General features: G+C 51.1%; 1 protein-coding gene across 3 annotated transcripts; it reads left to right on the top strand.

The window, feature by feature from the left end:
• Positions 1 to 1151: 1151 nt before the first annotated feature.
• Positions 1152 to 8689, top strand: LOC125537753 (F-box/kelch-repeat protein At1g67480-like). Of its 3 annotated transcripts, XM_048701072.1 has the most exons (4): positions 1152 to 1691; positions 6271 to 6381; positions 7040 to 7805; positions 7906 to 8689. In XM_048701072.1, exons 3-4 carry the CDS (start codon positions 7282 to 7284, stop codon positions 8531 to 8533), a joined length of 1152 nt encoding a protein of 383 aa, XP_048557029.1. In that variant the 5' UTR covers positions 1152 to 1691; positions 6271 to 6381; positions 7040 to 7281; the 3' UTR covers positions 8534 to 8689. The 3 variants fall into 3 exon arrangements, with proteins under 3 accessions (XP_048557029.1, XP_048557030.1, XP_048557028.1); XM_048701073.1 differs by lacking the exon at positions 6271 to 6381 and having other exon boundaries at positions 7116 to 7805; XM_048701071.1 differs by lacking the exon at positions 6271 to 6381.
• The last annotated feature ends 9926 nt before the right edge of the window (positions 8690 to 18615 follow it).

Below are 18615 nucleotides of genomic sequence, written 5' to 3'. Positions count from 1 at the left end.
GGATTTCTCGAGAGCTACCTTGTTCATCGGTCTTGGGGTGAACGCCTTGCCGATCGCTGACCACCTCGCCGGCCGCTCCCGATCCTGCTCAGGCTCTTTGAAGATAAACCCCTTCGCTTCTTTCTCCGTCAGCACTAAACCCCCCAAGCGAGGCGTCAAGCCTGGGGAGAGGGAAGCGCTTCTGCTATGGGAGCCCAGTGGCGTCCTCATCGCAGGGTCGATCGCTTCTTTATGTGCTTTCGAACGCGGCGTAGGAACCGCTCTTGGAGTACTAGTGCCCCCACCCGCCGCCGTTCCTGGAACACCCGCCGCTCCGTTCGCCTTCGCACCTTCATCCTTCGTCTTCTCCGCCATGGATCCGACGAAGAAATCCCACACCGGCACAAGGCCCGCTTGGAGACGCAGTCGTCCCTTACGCGCCGCCGGTATCCTCACCACCACCGCACGGAAACCCTAACCCTAGCTCTCGAAACGACCGCCTTGCGATCGCCTCAATCGCCTCTCCGTGTTATCCGCTCGAGGTGGACCCACCTTCCTCCTTTCTTGCAAGTTGGGTTTGTTGCATCAATTATACTGTAGGGGGTTCCCCTACAGTCTTTCTGTCAAAAAAAAACAAGACACAAAACCATCAACTAGAGGATTATTCAACAAATCAAAGTCAAATTATCAACATGATTAATTACTGCAAACTACTCTACTTTTTAATTGAATGACATAGTTTATATAAGAAAACTTGGATTTCTAGTTTGATAGGTTCTCAGTTCTCAGCCTTGTAGTAGTAGTATTGAGCTGGCGAGTGGAACAAAATGTTTAGCATAATTTCGTGAGCAACGGCACAAGTCAAACACTAGGCACCATTAGTTTACAAAAAAAAATGTCCATGTGGCCATGGTTTAATTTGTCAACATACGTTGGACGTGTACATGTACAGCTGTACAGGTACGGCGCCGTACTGCAGCTCCTCCATCCAGATAAGGCCATTACGCGTCCCTCAAAAAAGAAAAGAAAAAAGATAAGGCCATTACGCTGCGCTGCCGTGGCGATCATCTTACCCAGAGGGAGAGGCCAGAGCTTTAATTTGACCGGCCGACCTCCAATTTCTGAGAATATAAGTGCGCAGATCACGGTGATCAGCACATGGCTGACTCTGCGCATTTCGCCTTTTCGCTCCCCGGGAGGTTCATCATTTTCTTCTTTGTCTATGGATAACACCTACATCAACCAAAAGAAGTTGACTTGTGAAATTTTGCCGTTTCCTTAGCCTCCGTGCAGTGTTTTTCCTTTCAGGAAGAATACTACTTCCTCCATAAGTCATTAGGTACGTTTGTTGGTCCACATACCAAGGGACAACTGATCCATTACCATTATCTTTTAGACTTATCTCGGCTCAAACTTATCTTAGATCTCAACACACATACGTGATAAGCAGTGTTAAATAAGGATCTCTGTAGCAGCGATAGAAGTACTCCCTCTCCGTAAAAAAATATAAGATTGTTTAATAGAAAGATATACTACTAACATTTCGAACGGCTAAGCAGCTGGGCATATATAGGAGCAAAGACCCGCAGGAATATGTTGAACGCTAGCACTTCTCTCACGGATCGCTTCTTCTAGCTCCTCCCGTTCCATGTGGACACTTGTGCCATTTTTATCTCCCTCCGACGCCGCGGCAAAACTTCCCAGCAGCCCGGGTAATAAATCATCTCTTTACTCAACTGTTTTTACTCGTGCCTTGTTATTTTTTGGGGGAGAGAGAGAGAGATGGTGCCTTGTTCTTGGGTTTACCTTCGCCGTAGAACTAGAAATGCCAACTCTGTGACCCATTATGATCGGAAACCACCATTTCTCGCCCGCTCTTTCGGCGAATGTATGCAAACTTGTCAGCCTGTTGCGTAGTTGAGCTACCACCCCATTGCTTCATTCAACGCTGTTCGATGAGGAATCGAACCGGTGGCCCTAAATGTCACATGCCATCTCATCAACCTAATTTGCAAAAGAAAATAAAAAGGATAACTTTCCTATGAGCTGCTTGGTTAAACAGCTGTTGGGCCTGGGCACACAGTCGCAGATAGGAGCGGAGCGTATACTAGGGTGGAGACGCATGGTCGATTCTTGCTTTGGGTTAGTCCTGGCCATGGGCAGCCCGGCCCGAAAAAGCCCGACCCGACCCGGCCCGACGCCGTTCCCGGACCGGGCTCGGGCCTAGATTTTGAGCCCGAAGGCCGGGCCGGGCCCGGGCCCATCGTTTTTGCGTTTTTCTGAAGGTCGGGCCGGCCCGAAGCCCGACGGACTTTTACGTATTCGGGCTAGGCTTGGGCCCAGAAAACAGGCCCGATGGGCAGGCTGGGCTCGGGCCTGAGTTTTTTGCGTCAGGCTTGGCTAGGCCCAGCCCGAAGCCCGGCCCGGCCCAAGGTATGGCCAAGTATACTTTGGGTGCCTGCCTCTGTGCGCGACCCAATAATACTACACCTAGGGGCTGCTGCTACGGAAAGGATGCCTACGAGCTGAGTTGGCCAAACAAGAGAACTAACAAGCCGGAATTCACGTAAAGTAAAAAACCTGAGCACCAAACAGTTGATTCCACATCTGCGCGTAGCTGATTCCGTGCGCTGTCTGCCCGTAAGTGTAGCATTATTGGTGCGTGACCTGTCCCACGAATTTCTTTGCGAGGCCGCTCGCAGGGGCCACCGAGCAACGTCATCCATCTCCTACTGCTCAAATTCCCTGGCAGGATCATCTTCAGGCTGAGAGCATCTCCAACCGTTGGCTTTCAGAAGGTCTGAAAAATTGCCGCCTAGGAATGACCCGGCGTTAAAATCGACTTGGGGCCGAACTGGTTCCCAGCCGCCGGCTCCAGGGTTGCCTCAGAAGGTTTTTTTAATTTTTTAAAAAGACATTCGGCTATTATTCGGCAAACGGGCATAAACTTCGGCGACTTAAATAGTTTTTACATAGCGAATTTAAAATTACTAAAAAATCAAAGGCCTAGACTACATGAAGAACGTGCTCAGCGCGGCGAAGTCGCCACATCGCCGCCATTGCCGTTGTCCTCGTCGTCCTTCTTCTCCTTGGCGCGGCCGCCCCTGCTGGACCCTTGCTCGGGGTCGCCCTGGTGGACCGGTGGCGGCGCGTCGTCGTCGAGAACGACGACGCCTCCCTCGTCGCGGCCACGACGCCGAGCGGCGAACTGCTCCAGCGCGCGAGACTGGCGCTCTAGCTCCGTCCGCACTCAGTCTTCACGCGTCCATTTCAATGCCGCCTCGACGGAGAGCCTCGGCTCCGTCTTCACGGCAGCGAGGCCTGGCTCCCTCTTCACGGTGGCGAGCCCGGGCTCCATCTTCATGGCGGCGAGCCCCGACTCCGTCTTCGGCTTGACGAAGCGGGGAGGAGCCGAGGAGAAGGCGCGCCAGCCCTCGTTGATGACGATGCCGGCGCTGCGGGTGCGCCGGCCGAGCGGCGTCTTCGCTGGCTCGGCCTTGGTGCTGAACAACGCCAGCGACCCGGAGGAGGAGGAGCGGGAGGAAGAGGAAGAAGAGGACGCCGCTCCGGGCGGCCAGGGTGGCAGGGTACCTCAAGGGCGGGGCGTTGCCACCCTCGAGGTGCCGGAGAACGGCGTGAAGCGAGCAGCCGGGGGCGCCCCACCACATGCGGCGCCCCTCGCTATCTTGGTGCCCCACACCACCGGCGTCCCGTTGGTGGAGGCTAGCCGCTGCGCCTGCCGGTGCTAGAAGTACGCCGTCCACGCCTCGTGGTTACCGGCGGCATGCTGCGGGAGAGCCCGCTGCTCCTGCGTCAGTGACGCCCGCACGCGATCGACCTCGTCGGCGAAGTAGTCGGCGCGTGCAGCAACGTCGGGCAGCGGGGAGATAGGGCACCCCCGGCGCTGAGCCTCCACCCGCTCGGCCCTGCGCGCATGTCGGGAGGCGTCGGGATGTTGACTTCGAAGCGCAAGTATGCCTCCCACTCGTGCAGCGAGCGGCGACCGAAGTCGTTGGCCGCTGCTCCATTGCCCGGGAATCACTCGCACATCGTCGTGGCTGGGCTTGGGGAGGAACGGCGGCGGCGGCTGCGGCTGCGCAAGGGGAGAGAGAGGAAGAGCACGACAGGGTGTGGCCAGAGGCGAGGGGGAGGCGTTGCTTTTATAGCGACCGAACGCCATGTGTATGTGTGGCGGGAGGCAGGGCGTCGCCGCACCGCCCGTGAGGAATCAATGGAAGGTTGATCGGCGGCAGCCTTGGCATTGATTCCCCGCGGAAAACCGAGGAGTTGTGAGGACGACGAGGCGTGTCGCTGACTCGGCGGGCCCGCAGTTAGTTTGCATCAAAATCGCTTGCCCCGGCGTCCTCGGGCGCCCCAGCGCGTTGGGTTCGACCTGAGTCTGCTGGCGTCAATTTCGGCCCAAACCGACGAAAAACAGACTCCTGAGACACGATTGGGCTGATTTTTGAGTGTCGACGTGAAAAAAATCACGTGGGATATGTTGGGGACGCCGCTGGAGATGCTCTGGGAGTGGTCTTGGTTTGGGCATGTCTAAGGTCGAGCTCCAGAAATAGCGGTAGGAGAAAACAAATTTAGAACACCCACCTTTCACGATGTAAGAAATTTATATATGCACTTAATTTTCCACGTCACTGCAGCGTATTTGGCCACGTCAATCCACTCCAGGATTATTTCAACGTGTTCATTCAGTACTTTTTTTTGCGGGGGTGTTCATTCAATACTTGAAGGAATACAATACCAGGTTCTCTTTTCAGTACGCAAATTCTTGTTCGTCTGGGAAGACGATGGTTCAAGGGGCAAACACACTAATCTGGTCACCTTTCTAGTGCACAGACTCCAAGTTTAAGTACCAAATTGACATAAACCCCTAATCTGTACCAAATAATCATGCAAATATTTGGAGGTAATATCATCAAGATTCACATAACTTGCGTTTGATGTTTAGTTTGATGATCTGAATATAATTTTATTTTTGATATTCGTCGTACTGCCATGATTGAAGATGAATAGGTTAAAAAGTTTTTTCAATTTTTTTTAAATATGAATTTATGATCATTTTAACTTGCGTCCATATGACCTGCTCGCATGTCGCACCAACCTGGCGGAGGCTCACCTGTTAATGGCTAGGAGTGTACAAGGCGTTGTGTGACCCTTTCATGCCGGCTTTTTTAAGAAAAACTCCCTCGCGATTCATTTAATTACACGCAAAAGGTCTCAAATGTAATGAAAAAAGATAGGACGGATGAAGTTCGAACGCACGACGTTGTTAATAAAACACTCAGACTCATATCCATTGCACCAGCTGTCGGTTGATGGTGAACACGCACAACTAAAGTTTATTTAATTATACGAAACAGCCTGTCAAGACCAGATGTTCGTAACCCGGGCGGCAGGCGCATGGACAATTTTGCAGAAAAAAATGGAGTAACAAAATCGATCTGTAGACATCCAACGTGGAAGCACAGGAGCTAACCACTTCATCAAGTACCTGTTACTGTCAATAAAGACAAACACTGAGTTTTATATTTTGGCCACAACAAATACTCGTATTCATGTTTTTTTTTCTCCAAGACCAAATTTCTTATAAATTATTCTGTTGTTAAACTAATTATATTATATTACACGTTAAAAATATTTGACTTGAAAATTCTATTCAAAATTTTAAACGCCAAAAAAGGAATTTCTGAGATATTATGAAACCCGGATTTTTCCGTTCCCTTCTGGGAAAAGGGGGGATAAAAAAATCTCACTCGTGGAAAAGATTTGTATGTTGTGGGTTAGGCTTATATATTTCAACGCGGTTTTTTCATTTGATTTTTTTGGCGAAAAAAGCTACTCCCTCCATTCCATAATGTAGTGCGTCCACATTTTTCGAGATTTAATTTTGACCATAAGTTTAACCAACGTGGGGCGACTTTCAATGATATATTTTTTGCTCCCGCCGCAGTTGCCCATGTTGGTTAAATTGATGGTCAAACTTAAATCTCGAAAAGCGCGGGCGTACTATATTATGAAATGAAGGGAGTAAGATTTTTTGGGAACCTGGAAAAGAGGAATCTAAAAAAACAAAGGACCAATATAAAATCAACTGTATCTATATATGTGGACGAACATGTAGTTGGTGCAGTTGTTGGTGAGCTACACAAAAAAGACAAATCTCTGACATTGAAAACAGTGAACAGTGTGTATGCTGTTCACCGTGTAAGATCCACAATTTTCACTTTTTTGTGTAGCTCATGGATCAATGTATTTTCTCATGAAATGTTACAGAAGGTGTAGTACACATTTTCGGAATGTTTCAAATAAAGGGCTCTATGTAGGCCGAGCACCAAAACGCTGCATTCATTAGATACATTCGAAGACAAGTAATTTGGGACGGAGGTAATATGTGATATGTTTTGTTACCCAGTGATATTCAACTTTCAATTCTAAATTTATTGAAAAGACAAACTTTCTGTGTATATAGAATCATCTGTTTCTGTTTGTTTTTGATTTATCGTTTATCTTATTTTTGTATCTTTAAACATTTAATTTTAGTTGATACTTTATATGACATGAGGTGGTATACACAATCAGTTTCCTTTTGTATTATCCTATTTGTGGATGTGGGGTTTGTATATGAACTTGTCATTCCCAATGAAATTGAACAAGTAGTTTGTTCTGTTGGTTGTTGGAAACTTAGAACTCATTTTCTCTGCCAACTTTCCTGATCATGATGGATGACACCAAATTGCATCCTTTTCCGCTGCCTATTTCCACAGGGCTAGCGTATCATGGCACTCCTATTTTCTTAATTCTTCAATGATAGGGATGAGTTAATTGCGGTTTTCCCTTGATCCATTCGATAAACAGGGATAAAGTTAACTTTGTACTCGAACTCATTCTAGTGTAGATAGTTACATGTGGAAGCCACTGGATTAATTGTCATCAAGATCATTTGGTTATTGTTGTGATGTACATGTACTATAATTTTTCCTGCCAACTAAAACATTTTATTATGGACCTGGGTGACATTAATATAGTTTGATATGTTTTGTAGATTATAAGGCAATGCGCAAAGGAAGAAGCTGCTTATACTTCATCAGTAACAAGACCAAGGCTGTCTGTTCTTGTAGGAAAAACCATTCCAAGGACTTCCACTATCTGATGGGATGCAGGAAAGATAGCAAAGACAGATCAATATAAGTTGACGAGCCTCATTCACCATTGGTATCCATCACCATGAAACCATCAAGCACCATCACACATTAAAAATAATCAAGCGTTCCACAGGTGATTTCAATGCTTGCACTTGTTGGAGCAAGGGAACCGCTTGTTCAAGCACAGACGTGCCACCGTGGTACAATGCCGCTCAAGTCTCTGGCCAGGCCAAGGCTTTCTCCGGTTACCATGACCGAAAAAGACAACAATACACACGACGGTCTAATTCCCAGTTTGCCGGAAGACATGGCGAAGATATGCCTCGCTCTCGTCCCTCGGAGACACTTCCCTGCCATGGGTGCAGTGTCCAGGAGGTGGATGTCGTTCATCGGCAGCAGAGAGTTCAATGCTGTCAGGAAGGAGGTTGGGAAGATTGAAGAGTTGGTCTATGTCCTTGCTGCTGAAGCTGGAGAAAATGGGTGTCACTGGGAGGTCTTGGGGGAGCGCAAAAACAGTGCAATTCCCCCTATGCCTGGGCTGGCCAAAGTTGGGTTCGGTGTGGTGGTTCTTTATGGGAAGTTGTATGTCATTGCTGGCTATGCTGCTGTCCATGGGAATGACTCTGTTTCTGACGAGGTTTACCAGTACCATGCTCGGCTCAACAGGTATATTTTGGATCTTCCATAATAATTCAAATGCTCCTAGTAGTAATAAGCAAGAAGTCATTTGAAATCTGAAACTAATCCATCCTGCTCATATGCATAGGTGGGGTGCACTTGCCAAGATGAATGTTGCGCGTCGCGACTTCGCCTGCGCCGAGGTCGACGGCACGATATACGCTGCCGGTGGATTCGGCTCCAGCGGCAACAGTTTGTCCAGCGTGGAAGCATACGATCCCCGGCAAAACAGATGGAGGCAGATCGACGGCCTTCGCAGGCCAAGGTGGGGCTGCTTCGCCAGCGGGTTACACAGCAAGCTCTACATAATGGGCGGCCGATCGAGCTTCACGATCGGCAACTCCCGCTTCGTCGACGTCTACGATCCCGGCCGCAGCCGCTGGGAGGAGATCAAGAGAGGCTGCGTCATGGTCACCTCGCACGCGGTTGTCGGCGAGACCTTGTTCTGCGTCGAGTGGAAGAACCAGCGCTGCCTCTCGGCGTTCGACCCTTCGGACGGTTCTTGGAAGAAGATTCCGGTGCCGCTCACTGGCAGTTCGAGCACCAGATTCTGCCTTGGGGCGCGTGGCGGGAAGCTGCTGCTGCTCTTGCAGGAGGAAGAGGGCGGGTATCAGACGATGACGTACGATCCGGCTGCGGCGCCGGGCTCGGAGTGGGGGACGTCGGAGCTGAAGCCGTCGGGGTTGTGCCTATGCAGTCTGACCATTCAGGTTTGATGATTCGGCGAGGCCTATAGTTTTTTTTCGATTTTAGAGGCCTATAGCTTCTTTGGCCTAGATTGGCTTGTATATATCCTCGTGTTCTACTGTTTTTTTTTGAAAGTGCCAGCCTTGGCTGGTGTTTCATTCATTTAAGCAGGGAGCAATGATAAAAGTGACAAATGCGGTGATCCTGGAATCAAGGAGATAAGAAAAGAAAGAAGAAAAGGTACCGACTACACCATAGCAGAGGCTACTATCTCACGGCGGGTCCCCAAAGGGGCTCTGAAGAAATCTAACTCCACTCTATTGCCACAGGCTAAGGTCTCTTTTGATTTCGTCGAGCATGTCCCGCACCCTTGCCTCCTTCCTCCTAAAAATGCAGTGGTAGCGCTCTTGCCAGATTTTCCACAGCGCAAGCATCACCAAGGATTTTATTCCTTTCGTGAACGCTGGCTGTGCCGTCGAGACCATGGCTGCCACCCTCTCCAGAGAGTTGTTATCGTTGTTTTCACATGCATGAATCAAACCCTGACAGTGCTGCCATGAAGACAGTTCAGCCCAGATACTCTTCATGAAAGTGCATTCCCAGAATAAGTGTGCAGAGCTCTCGAGGTTTCTGAGACAGAGCTGGCAGAAGTAGTCATTGGTCCAGCCTCTACGCTCGAGACGGTCGTTGCACCACAGCCTGTTCGGATGGAGGAGCCATGCAAACAGTTTGAGCTTCGCTGGAGCCCAAGTACCCAAGATCAGGTCATGGAACATGCCGGTTGTCGATCCCAGGAACTGCATGGTGTAAGCTGAGCGAGAACTGTACTGGCATGATCCTTCAAAGTTCCAATGAATCTGATCCTGGTCTTCTTCCTGGAGGGTGAGCTGCTGATGTTGTATTAGTCGATGCAGGTTTAGAACCTCGCTGACCAGGTCGCTGGTGTTGCCATGTGCCAGGTCCGAGATCCAACGATCACCGGCGATGGCTTGAGCCACCGTTCTGCCCTTGCGTCTTGAATGCTTGAAAAGGGTTGGGAAGCAGAACTTCAAGGGCACCACTCCCAGCCATGAGCTATGCCAGAAGCTCACCGTCTTGCCATTGCCAATGATACCGCTGTCGCAACATTGAAAAGGGCTTGGTCTGAGGCATCACACGGGGGCTCCGTTCCCACCCAAGGTCGAGAGGGGTTCTTCCAGCTATGCCAGAGCCATCGCAGCTGGAGTGTGCGACTGAACTTTGACAAGTTCAGCCCGCCGAGTCCGCCATGCTCGATCGGGGAGCAGACCCGTTCCCAGTTACCCTTGCAGCTGCCGCCAGAGAGCTCTTGGTCCTCCCCCCATAGGAAGCATCGTCTGCACTTGTCAATTTCCTTCAGCAACTTCTTGGGGACCTGAAGCGCAGTGAGAGCGAAGGTGCGCAGGGCGGTGAGGACGCATCGGACAAGAACACGCCTGCCCGCAATGGAGAGCATCCATCCCTTCCACCCCGCGAGCCGGGCGCGGACGCGGTCGAGAATAAATTGCAGGTGAACTAGACGTAACCGACCCGTAGTGAGGGGTAGCCCTAGGTATCTGATCGGGAATTGGGCGATCGGACCGCGGAAAGATTGAAGTACGAAACTTAGGTCGATGTTGTTGCAGTGGATCGGCGTAGCCGTGGACTTTGCGAGGTTTATCCACGGGTCCGAGGCGTATTCGAAACTATGGAGGATGCGCACCAGGTGGTCGATTTCCTCCTTGTCGGGGTTTGCGAAGATTATTGCGTCATCGGCGTACAGGCTCACCCTGAGCTTGATCTCTCTACCTGGCACCGGCGTGATCTCAAGCCCCTCCTCTGTGGCTTGTAGTAGACGGTGGATGGGGTCGATCGCTATGATGAAGAGGAGAGGGGACAAAGGGTCGCCCTGTCGCAGTCCTCGGCAGTGAACAATGTACGCGTCGGGCGATCCGTTGAGCAGGAAAGTCGAGGATGAGGTGGCGAGTAGCAACATGATCCAATCCCTCCAGCGAGCACTAAAACCTAGAGTCGTCATCAGCTTGAGGGGGTATTCCCAGGATACATTGTCAAAAGCCCTCAAGATATCTAGCTTGAGGAGAACGGCCAACGTCTTCCTACGGTGCAGAATCTTGACACAATTTTGGACGTACACGAAACTGTCGTGCAAACATATGGTCTTCAGAAAGGCCGTCTGGGCTAGCGAGATGATGGACTGCACTACTGCTGTGAGGCGGATCGAGAGCACCTTGGAAATCAGCTTAGCTATTGAGTGGATCAGGCTGATCAGTCTGTAGTCACTAATGCCGTCGGCTCCGTCTTTCTTGGGGATGAGCGCGACGATCGTGGTGTTCAGGGCCCCAAAATTCTGGCTGGCCAGGTGGTAGAATTGATGGAAAGCTTGCATGATATCTTCCTTTATAATGCTCCAACATGATCTGAAGAACACTCCATAGAAGTCGTCTGACACTGGCGATTTCTCAGCTGGCGAGGCCTTAATCGCAGCCCAGACCTCCTCTTCTGTAAATGGGTTGTCCAGCCCACTTCCCTGCACCGATGGCATTTGGAGTTGGGTCGAGTTGATCGACGTGTGTCGATGTTGGGGAGTGCCCAAAATGCTGCTGAAGTGATCGTGGATGGCTTTCTCCTTTTTTGCGTGCGCCGTCATCACATTTTTCACCGACCTTCAGAGCGTGGATGAAGTTCTTGCGCCTTCTCGAGCTGATATTGGCCATGAAGAACTTGGTGGGGGCGTCACCCGCGCGCAGCCAGGTGAGGCGGAAGCTTGCCTTTTCCTGCAGCGCTCAATCGCTGCTAGGCCCAGAAGCTTGGTCTTCCGACCTTTCCTTAGCTCTGCCTCGGCAGTCGTGAGTCGCCGTCGCTCCTGGGCCACATCGAGGCGCAAGATTACTTCGCATGCAATGTGGAAATGGAGCTTTGTGTCCCCGATCAAACTTCTGCTCCAAATGCGAAGATCCTTGGTAGTTTGACTCATCTTGATGCGAAGACGGGAGAAAGCGCAGGTCGTGGCCACCGGGCGTGACCAGGCTGCGGTAACCGTTTCGAGAAAGCGCAAGAAGCTCGACCAGAAGGATTCGAATTTGAACCCTTCCCGCCGTCGAGGCCCTGTCGCATCCGCAAGCAGGAGCGGGCAGTGATCTGAGCACGTGGTGGACGCCGCCATGAGGAAGACTCGCGGGAATAGGGTCTCCCAATGCGTGTTGTAGAAGTACTTATCAATGCTAACTAGGATTGGATTTTCCCTCTCGCTACTCCAGGTGAACTTGCGATTGTTGCACTTGATCTGGCATAGCCCTGCTCCATCAATCGCAGCTCTAAAACGACCCATGAGCCTTCTATTTAGGTTGTGGTTGTTTTTGTCTATGGCCTCGTAGATTAGGTTGAAGTCGCTGTTGATGAGCCAGGGCTCGGCGGCTGGTGGCGCATACCTGGCTAGCTCGGCGAGGAAGGAGTCTTTGTTCGTGTCGTCGGCCGGTCCATAGACCATGGTGAGCCAGAAGCGCGTGAGGTTGCAGGCAAGGGTAATCCTCACCGTGATCGCGAACTAACCTATGGCGTGGGTGTCTACTGAAACTACATCCTTGTTCCAAAGAATGGTCACGCCTCGACGCGTGCCGATGGCCGACAGCACGGCACATCCGAGCAAGGTGCCACCGCCGATGTCGCACATGAGATCCGGTATCCAAGCATCTAATTTCGTCTCTTGGAGGCAGAGGATGGCAGCGCGGTGAGCCGCGACCAGCTCACGCACTGCCTCCCTCTTGGTCAGAGAGTTTAAGCCGTGCATGTTCCAACTGATGATCGGGGGGGGGGGGATGGAGTGGTCGTCATTCATGGGGACTGTCGGTGTCAAAACCGGCGGATCTCATGTAGGGGGTCCCGAATTGTGCGTCTAAGGCAGATGGTAACAGGAGGCAGGGGACACGATGTTTTACCCAGGTTCGGGCCCTCTTGATGGAGGTAAAACCCTACGACCTGCTTGATTATTCTTGATAATATGAGTAGTACAAGAGTTGATCTACCACGAGACCGGAGAGGCTAAACCCTAGAAGCTAGCCTATGGTATGATTGTATGTTGTCCTACGGACAAAAACCCTCCGGTTTATATAGACACTAGAGGGGGCTAGGGTTACACAAGGTCGGTTACAAAGGAGGAGATATACATATCCGTATTGCCCAGCTTGCCTTCCACGCGAAGCAGAGTCCCATCCGGACACGGGACGAAGTCTTCAATCTTGTATCTTCATGGTCCAACAATCCGGTCAAAGGATATAGTCCGGCTGTCCGGAGACCCCCCTAATCCAGGACTCCCTCAGTAGCCCCTGAACTAGACTTCAATGACGATGAGTCCGGCGCGCAGTGTTGTCTTCGGCATTGCAAGGCAGGTTCCTCCCCCGAATACACCACAGAAGAGTTTGAATACAAGGATAGTGTCCAACCCTGCAAAATAAGTTCCACATACCACCGTAGAGAGAATAATATTTCTACGAATCCAATCTGCTGACACGTTTCGGCAACATGACATCATGCCATGGCCCGGTAATTATTCGAACCGTTTTTCCTTAACCAGCCCCGTACATAATGCGAGGCGGTTTCTTGACACGTCTTGTCAAAGCAGAGATCGTGTTCCCCTTATTACGGGATCCTCATTAATACGGACATGGGTAACCCAACCGTGCCCAGGACTCCTAGATTTTAGGCAAGTCCCAAACGGCCACGAGGAGGACGCTTGATATTCACCCTCTTTATAAAGGGACAAGGCTTTTACTTCTTCCCTTCCGTGCTCAATCAAACCCTTCCCCCGCCTCGAGTTCTAACACCTAAAGCCCAGGTCAGGTGCTTCGGACCTTCAATCATGTCCGGATCCAGCCTTCAAGGCCAGTGGATGCCTTCCTCCGTCACGGAGGAGGATATCAAGAAGTTGAGGGAGGCCAGATACCTGACCGCCGAAATTTCACATAGGCTGCCCGCCAGAGGGCAGGTCATCCCTACTCCCGAACCCAACGAGAGCGTTGTGTTCGTCTCCCACTTCCTCCGAGGACTAGGCCTCGCTTTGGATCCTTTTGTTAGGGGTCTTATATTTTATTACGGGCAAGATTTTCACAACTTAGCCCCGGATTCCCTCCTTCACATCTCGTCATTTATTGTTGTGTGTGAGGCCGTCCTCCGCATTACCCCTCACTTCGGCCTATGGCTCAAGACCTTTGATGTGAAGCCGAAGATGGTCGAGGGGCAGTACACAACGTGCGGAGGTGCTCTAATAAGCAAAATTGCTAGCGCTCCATGGACGAAGGGCTCCTTTCCAGAGGTGTCCGGATTGTGGCAACGGGAGTAGTTTTACGTCACAGCTCCCCGAAGTGGTAAGTGGGTAGCCGCCGCCACCTTCCGCTCGGGCCCTCCACCACAACTGATGTCATGGATCAGCAGGGGGCTGAGTTGGGGCCCAACCAAGGACGTGCCCATACTGCAGAGCCGCATCCGAAATCTCTTCGAGGGAGATTTCAGTCCGGTTATGGTGATGCAAGTCATGCTGGTTCGTCGAGTCCAGCCTTGCAAACGCCGGCCCCTCCGGATGTGGGAATTCAACCCAGAAGGACTACGCACTATTCAGAATTTCCTCGGCCTGACACACGAGGAGATGTATAAATCGTTCTACGGACCCCAAATAGAGTGTCCGGACACTACCGAGGATGTGGGCCTGAGTAGCAACCGCACCGCGGCCCAAGTAAGCAATCCCATGGCCGAACACACTATCCTTTTTTTATCATGACATTGTTCTGAAGAATCGCTCTTTGACCAGGACTGGATAACAAAGGCGAAGATGATCCGGTGTTCGGCCCCCCTTCCTGAAGGCTTGGACAATCCGGTGCTGGAAAAGATGCTCGAGCCAGCACCTTGCCTGGTGCCCTCAAAGAAAGATGAAGGGGGGAATAAAGAGGGCGAAAGCGGGCCTCCACCGCTACCCATTCCAACTGAGGGAATGAGCGTCTCCATGAGGGAGGACAACCCAGGGGAAGAATCTGACATTCTCTTGCCTCAGGGAAGGAAGAGGACTACCTCTAAAGATCCGAAAACCAAGGCTTCCAAACGGGAGAAGAAATCTCCACCGAAGGGTCCTGCCTCGGAGGATGCTCTTGCCGCACAATGTCCGGGCGGGGATCAGCCCTCTAACGAGCTGTAAGTAATCAAAAAGTACTTACTAGTGAAGATATCCTACCTTACTTCTGAGGGAAATAACCGAAGCATTTATCTTGCAGTTCGGATATTAGCCCTTCCCAGCAGAGCTTGTCTTCGGGGGATCTTCTTCCGGAGATGATGCAGAGCGAAACGCCTCCCCCGGACTCCCCAGCTCAAGAAGCGGGCGACCTTGAAGTGTCGTCGCAAAGGGTCTCTCTGGATCCGGTGAGGCTAGAAGACAATCCTATGGCCACCCGAAGTCCCCAGTATCCGGCTCTTGAAGAGAGCCACCGAAAGAGTCCGACACCGTCTGGTATGCGGTTGGACGTACTAAGGGATCTGCTAGAGCGAGCGACTATCTCAGAAGGGCACCGTACGTTGATGGGTACGGTGATTGAAAGGATTTCGTCCGCCCAAAGCGGGTTGCATGAAGCCTTTATGAGTCTACTGACGGGTTTTGAGGTACGTGAAATGATGTACACTTTTGACAGTACCACACATTTTAAGGTGTGCCCTGTGTAGATAGTAGCCCCTGAGACTCTAGTTGTCGTCGAGAACGTCGACAAACAGAGGATCGTAGTCCTAGCTAATGACCAGACCGCCTTTATGTGCAGGTGGTTGAAGCTCCGGTGGCTAGCCGGACTGATGGGTTTGCCGGACTAAAGCGGCAACTGGATGCGGCAGATGCCGACATTGTGCTTGTCAACAAGCGGCTTGACGAGGCACAGGGTGAGTGATTTTTCTGGTGATCGTCACATAATAAGAGCAGCATGATGCCAGTATCTTTAATATGTTGTCACTACAGATGGAGCTGCCATCATGGAGGCCCTTCGGGCGGAGCTTGCCTGAGCCAAGGAGCAAGCAAGGAGTAGTAATGCGGCCGCTTTAAAGGCGGCCGAAGAGTTAAGAGCCGAAAAGGCCGCGCGTTGCGAGAGCAAAGAGAAAATGGCCAAGATGGCTGTAAAGTTAAAAGACACTGTCGACCGTCGCCAGCTTCTTGAAGAAGAAAATCGGGCGAAGGCGACGGACCTGGAGAAGGCCACGATGGTGACCAAAGACACCCGCTCTGCGATGAGAGCGAAGAAGGAGGAGCTGCGTCAAGCCGGGGATATCGCGGCTGGGAAACCCTTCATGCTGCGGAGGAAGTTTGGAGATCCTCAGTATGCCCCTCTGGACCGGCTGTGGAGTTCGGCGGACGCATATCTGGACTTGGCGGCGAGTGCTGTCGATGCAGCCGAATACTTCCAAGATCAAACAGATCATGAAGTGGACAAGCTATTCTGGTCACAGTTTAATGTTCCAGAGCGTCCGCTTCCATTGACTGATCGGCTTGCTGAATGGGCCGAGCTGAATAGATTGTCCGGACTCGCCATGAGGTGTGTTGTGGATCATCTGTGGCCGGAAAGACCAAAGCCGAACAACTATTTTAGTTTGGTGCAGCAGTTCCTTGGTGTGGTGCCGCGTATTAATGCGATGAAGAGGTCGGCGTGCATAGAAGGCTCGCGGATGGCCCTTTCCCATGTCAAAACATACTGGGCGGAGATGGATGCCACCACTGTCACGGCGCAGGGCTCGGCGATAGGCCGAGTGGCTGCCGAGCACTATTTTGAAGAAGTTCTTGAAGGCGCTCGTTCGATAGAGGCCCAGTGCTCGAAGAATATTATGTTTGAATGACATGTATTCCCATTGTAAAAACAATGTTTTATTAAGTTTATCAAAGCTGTATTTATACTGTTGCCCGAAAGTATTATGATGCCTCCTGTGCGGCCGTTTATGTATATATGTATATAACCTGAAAGATTGCAGTCGTCGGCTTCAGCCCCCACGCATATAATGCGGGGGTGTTCGCAGAAGACACATGTTCACACTTGATCCAACGTCTTGGTCCATTAAGGAGGTGATAGCGCAGCGAACTAGGCAACCGGACTATAATGCTTTAACACTTTCACTTAGCCAGAGGAGTTTGACAGTGGGGCTACTATATAGCCCCTAGTGGCTCCGCACTCATCCGAATTCGGGGTGCGTACATGCCTGGCCGGGAAACGGCCCTTCGTTAAGGCGGAGGAATCCCAAAGATTCCGGTAGGTCATCGAGTGGTTGACCAGTCTCACGCTATATCATGACAGTCAGTTTTCGGCTTTCTCTACTGAGGTGCTCGTCCGGATGAACCAGGGCACCATCGCAGTAGTTCTCCTGGTGCCGCCTTAGCCGATAGAGCGGAACGTAAGGCCGCAAAACACAGGAGCCGGGAAAACCCAACATTTGACCAAAGACATGATTCGGAGCTGATGCATATAAGGCCAAACTCGCGAAGCCGAACACTCCCTAAGGTATTCGGTCTTTATGGTGTGAACCGGGCCTAGACAGTGCCCTTTGTAATATGCCCCTGGTGTCCAGGTACGCGCAATATTCTAGCGTGGCCACATGCTAACACGTCAGCATCCTTCTCAATTGTACTGAGAATCCGGGGGATGTGTATCAACAAGAGACAGTAAAGAAGGTTTACGCAGGGTCTTAATCTAAAAAGAACCCTTGGAACGGGTCCCTGCTGCACGTCTGCGCCTATGTCTCTGTTGTGCCGTATCTTGGATGGGTGTAGCACGATGGTCATTTGTAAAAGAGAGGAACTTAGTTGAAAAGTTGCTGTGCAAAAAGGTAGGTTGTACTAAAGAAAATATGTACAGTTCAAGATGAGTAAAGTTGAGCCTAATTGGCACTTGTTTGCGCGCGTTGAGCCCCTTGTACTGTAATAGGGGTATAGCCATCAAACCTGTATCAATTACATATAACTGCGTCGGACTCGTCCAACCGTGTCCGTGGTCTTAATGACCTGTCAGATGCTTTAGTTAGTGAGGCCGTTTAGTGTGGGCTGCCGAGGCAGCCGCACGGTCTTCTGCGCGCAAGGAGCGCTCAAACCATTTACTGTAATGATGCCGCGTGGACCGAGCATCTTAAGCATGAGGGATGCGTAATGCAGTATTGCGTTAAAGCGAGCGAAAGCTTCGCGTCCGAGTAGTGCTTGATAGCCGCTTTGGAACGGAGCGATGTGGAAGGTTAATTTTTCGCTGCGGAAGTTAACGGAGAAGCCGAATATAACCTCTAGTAGCAGGGAGCCCATGCAATGGGCTTCTGGGCCTGGCGTTACTCCTTTAAAGGTAGTATTGCTATGGCTAATTTTTGCTGGGTCTATCCCCATGTTGTGTACTGTGTCCTGATATATTAGATTTAAACTGCTGACGCCGTCCATCAAAACTCGTGTGAAGTGGTATCCGTTAATTATTGGGTCTAACACCAAGGCAGCCCATCCTGCACGCCGAACACTTGCTGAGTAATCCCGATGGTCAAAAGTGATCGGATGGGACGACCAGTGGCAGAATTCCGCGGTGATAGGCCCTGGGGCATGTGTCTCTGGGAGTGCCGCTTTGTTTCTCCCCTTTATTATGTGTAACACGTTGACTGTTTTAACTTCATGTGGGAATTTCTTCTGTTCCCCAGTGCTTTGCTTGCGAGGCTCGTCCTCGTCTTCGCTTGGTGTATCCTGCCCCTTATGTTCGGCGTTGAGCTTGCCGGACTGCTTGAAGACCCAACATTATCTATGGGTATGATTTGCAAGTTTGTCGGGGGTACTATGGATCTGACATATTTGGTCTAGAATCTTGTTTAGGCTGGACAGTTCGTCTCTGTTGCCTTTGGAGGGCGGCTTTTGCTGACCTGGACGAGAGCTTTTGAATCCGGCGTTTACCGCTGTGCTCTTCAGGCTGTCTTCTTTATTCCGGCACTTGTTTTTACTACATCATGATTTCCCATTTCCGTCCCCGACTTCGGATGTACTTGGGTCGCTGGTGCTGCATCGGGCTAACCAGCTGTCCTCGCCCGCGCAAGAGCGGGTCATGAGGCTTGTTAATGTTGCCATTGT

Source organism: Triticum urartu, chromosome 2 (assembly GCF_003073215.2).
Source record: "Triticum urartu cultivar G1812 chromosome 2, Tu2.1, whole genome shotgun sequence".
Classification (NCBI taxonomy): Eukaryota; Viridiplantae; Streptophyta; class Magnoliopsida; order Poales; family Poaceae; genus Triticum; species Triticum urartu.
This window is presented reverse-complemented; position numbering and strand designations above follow the sequence as displayed.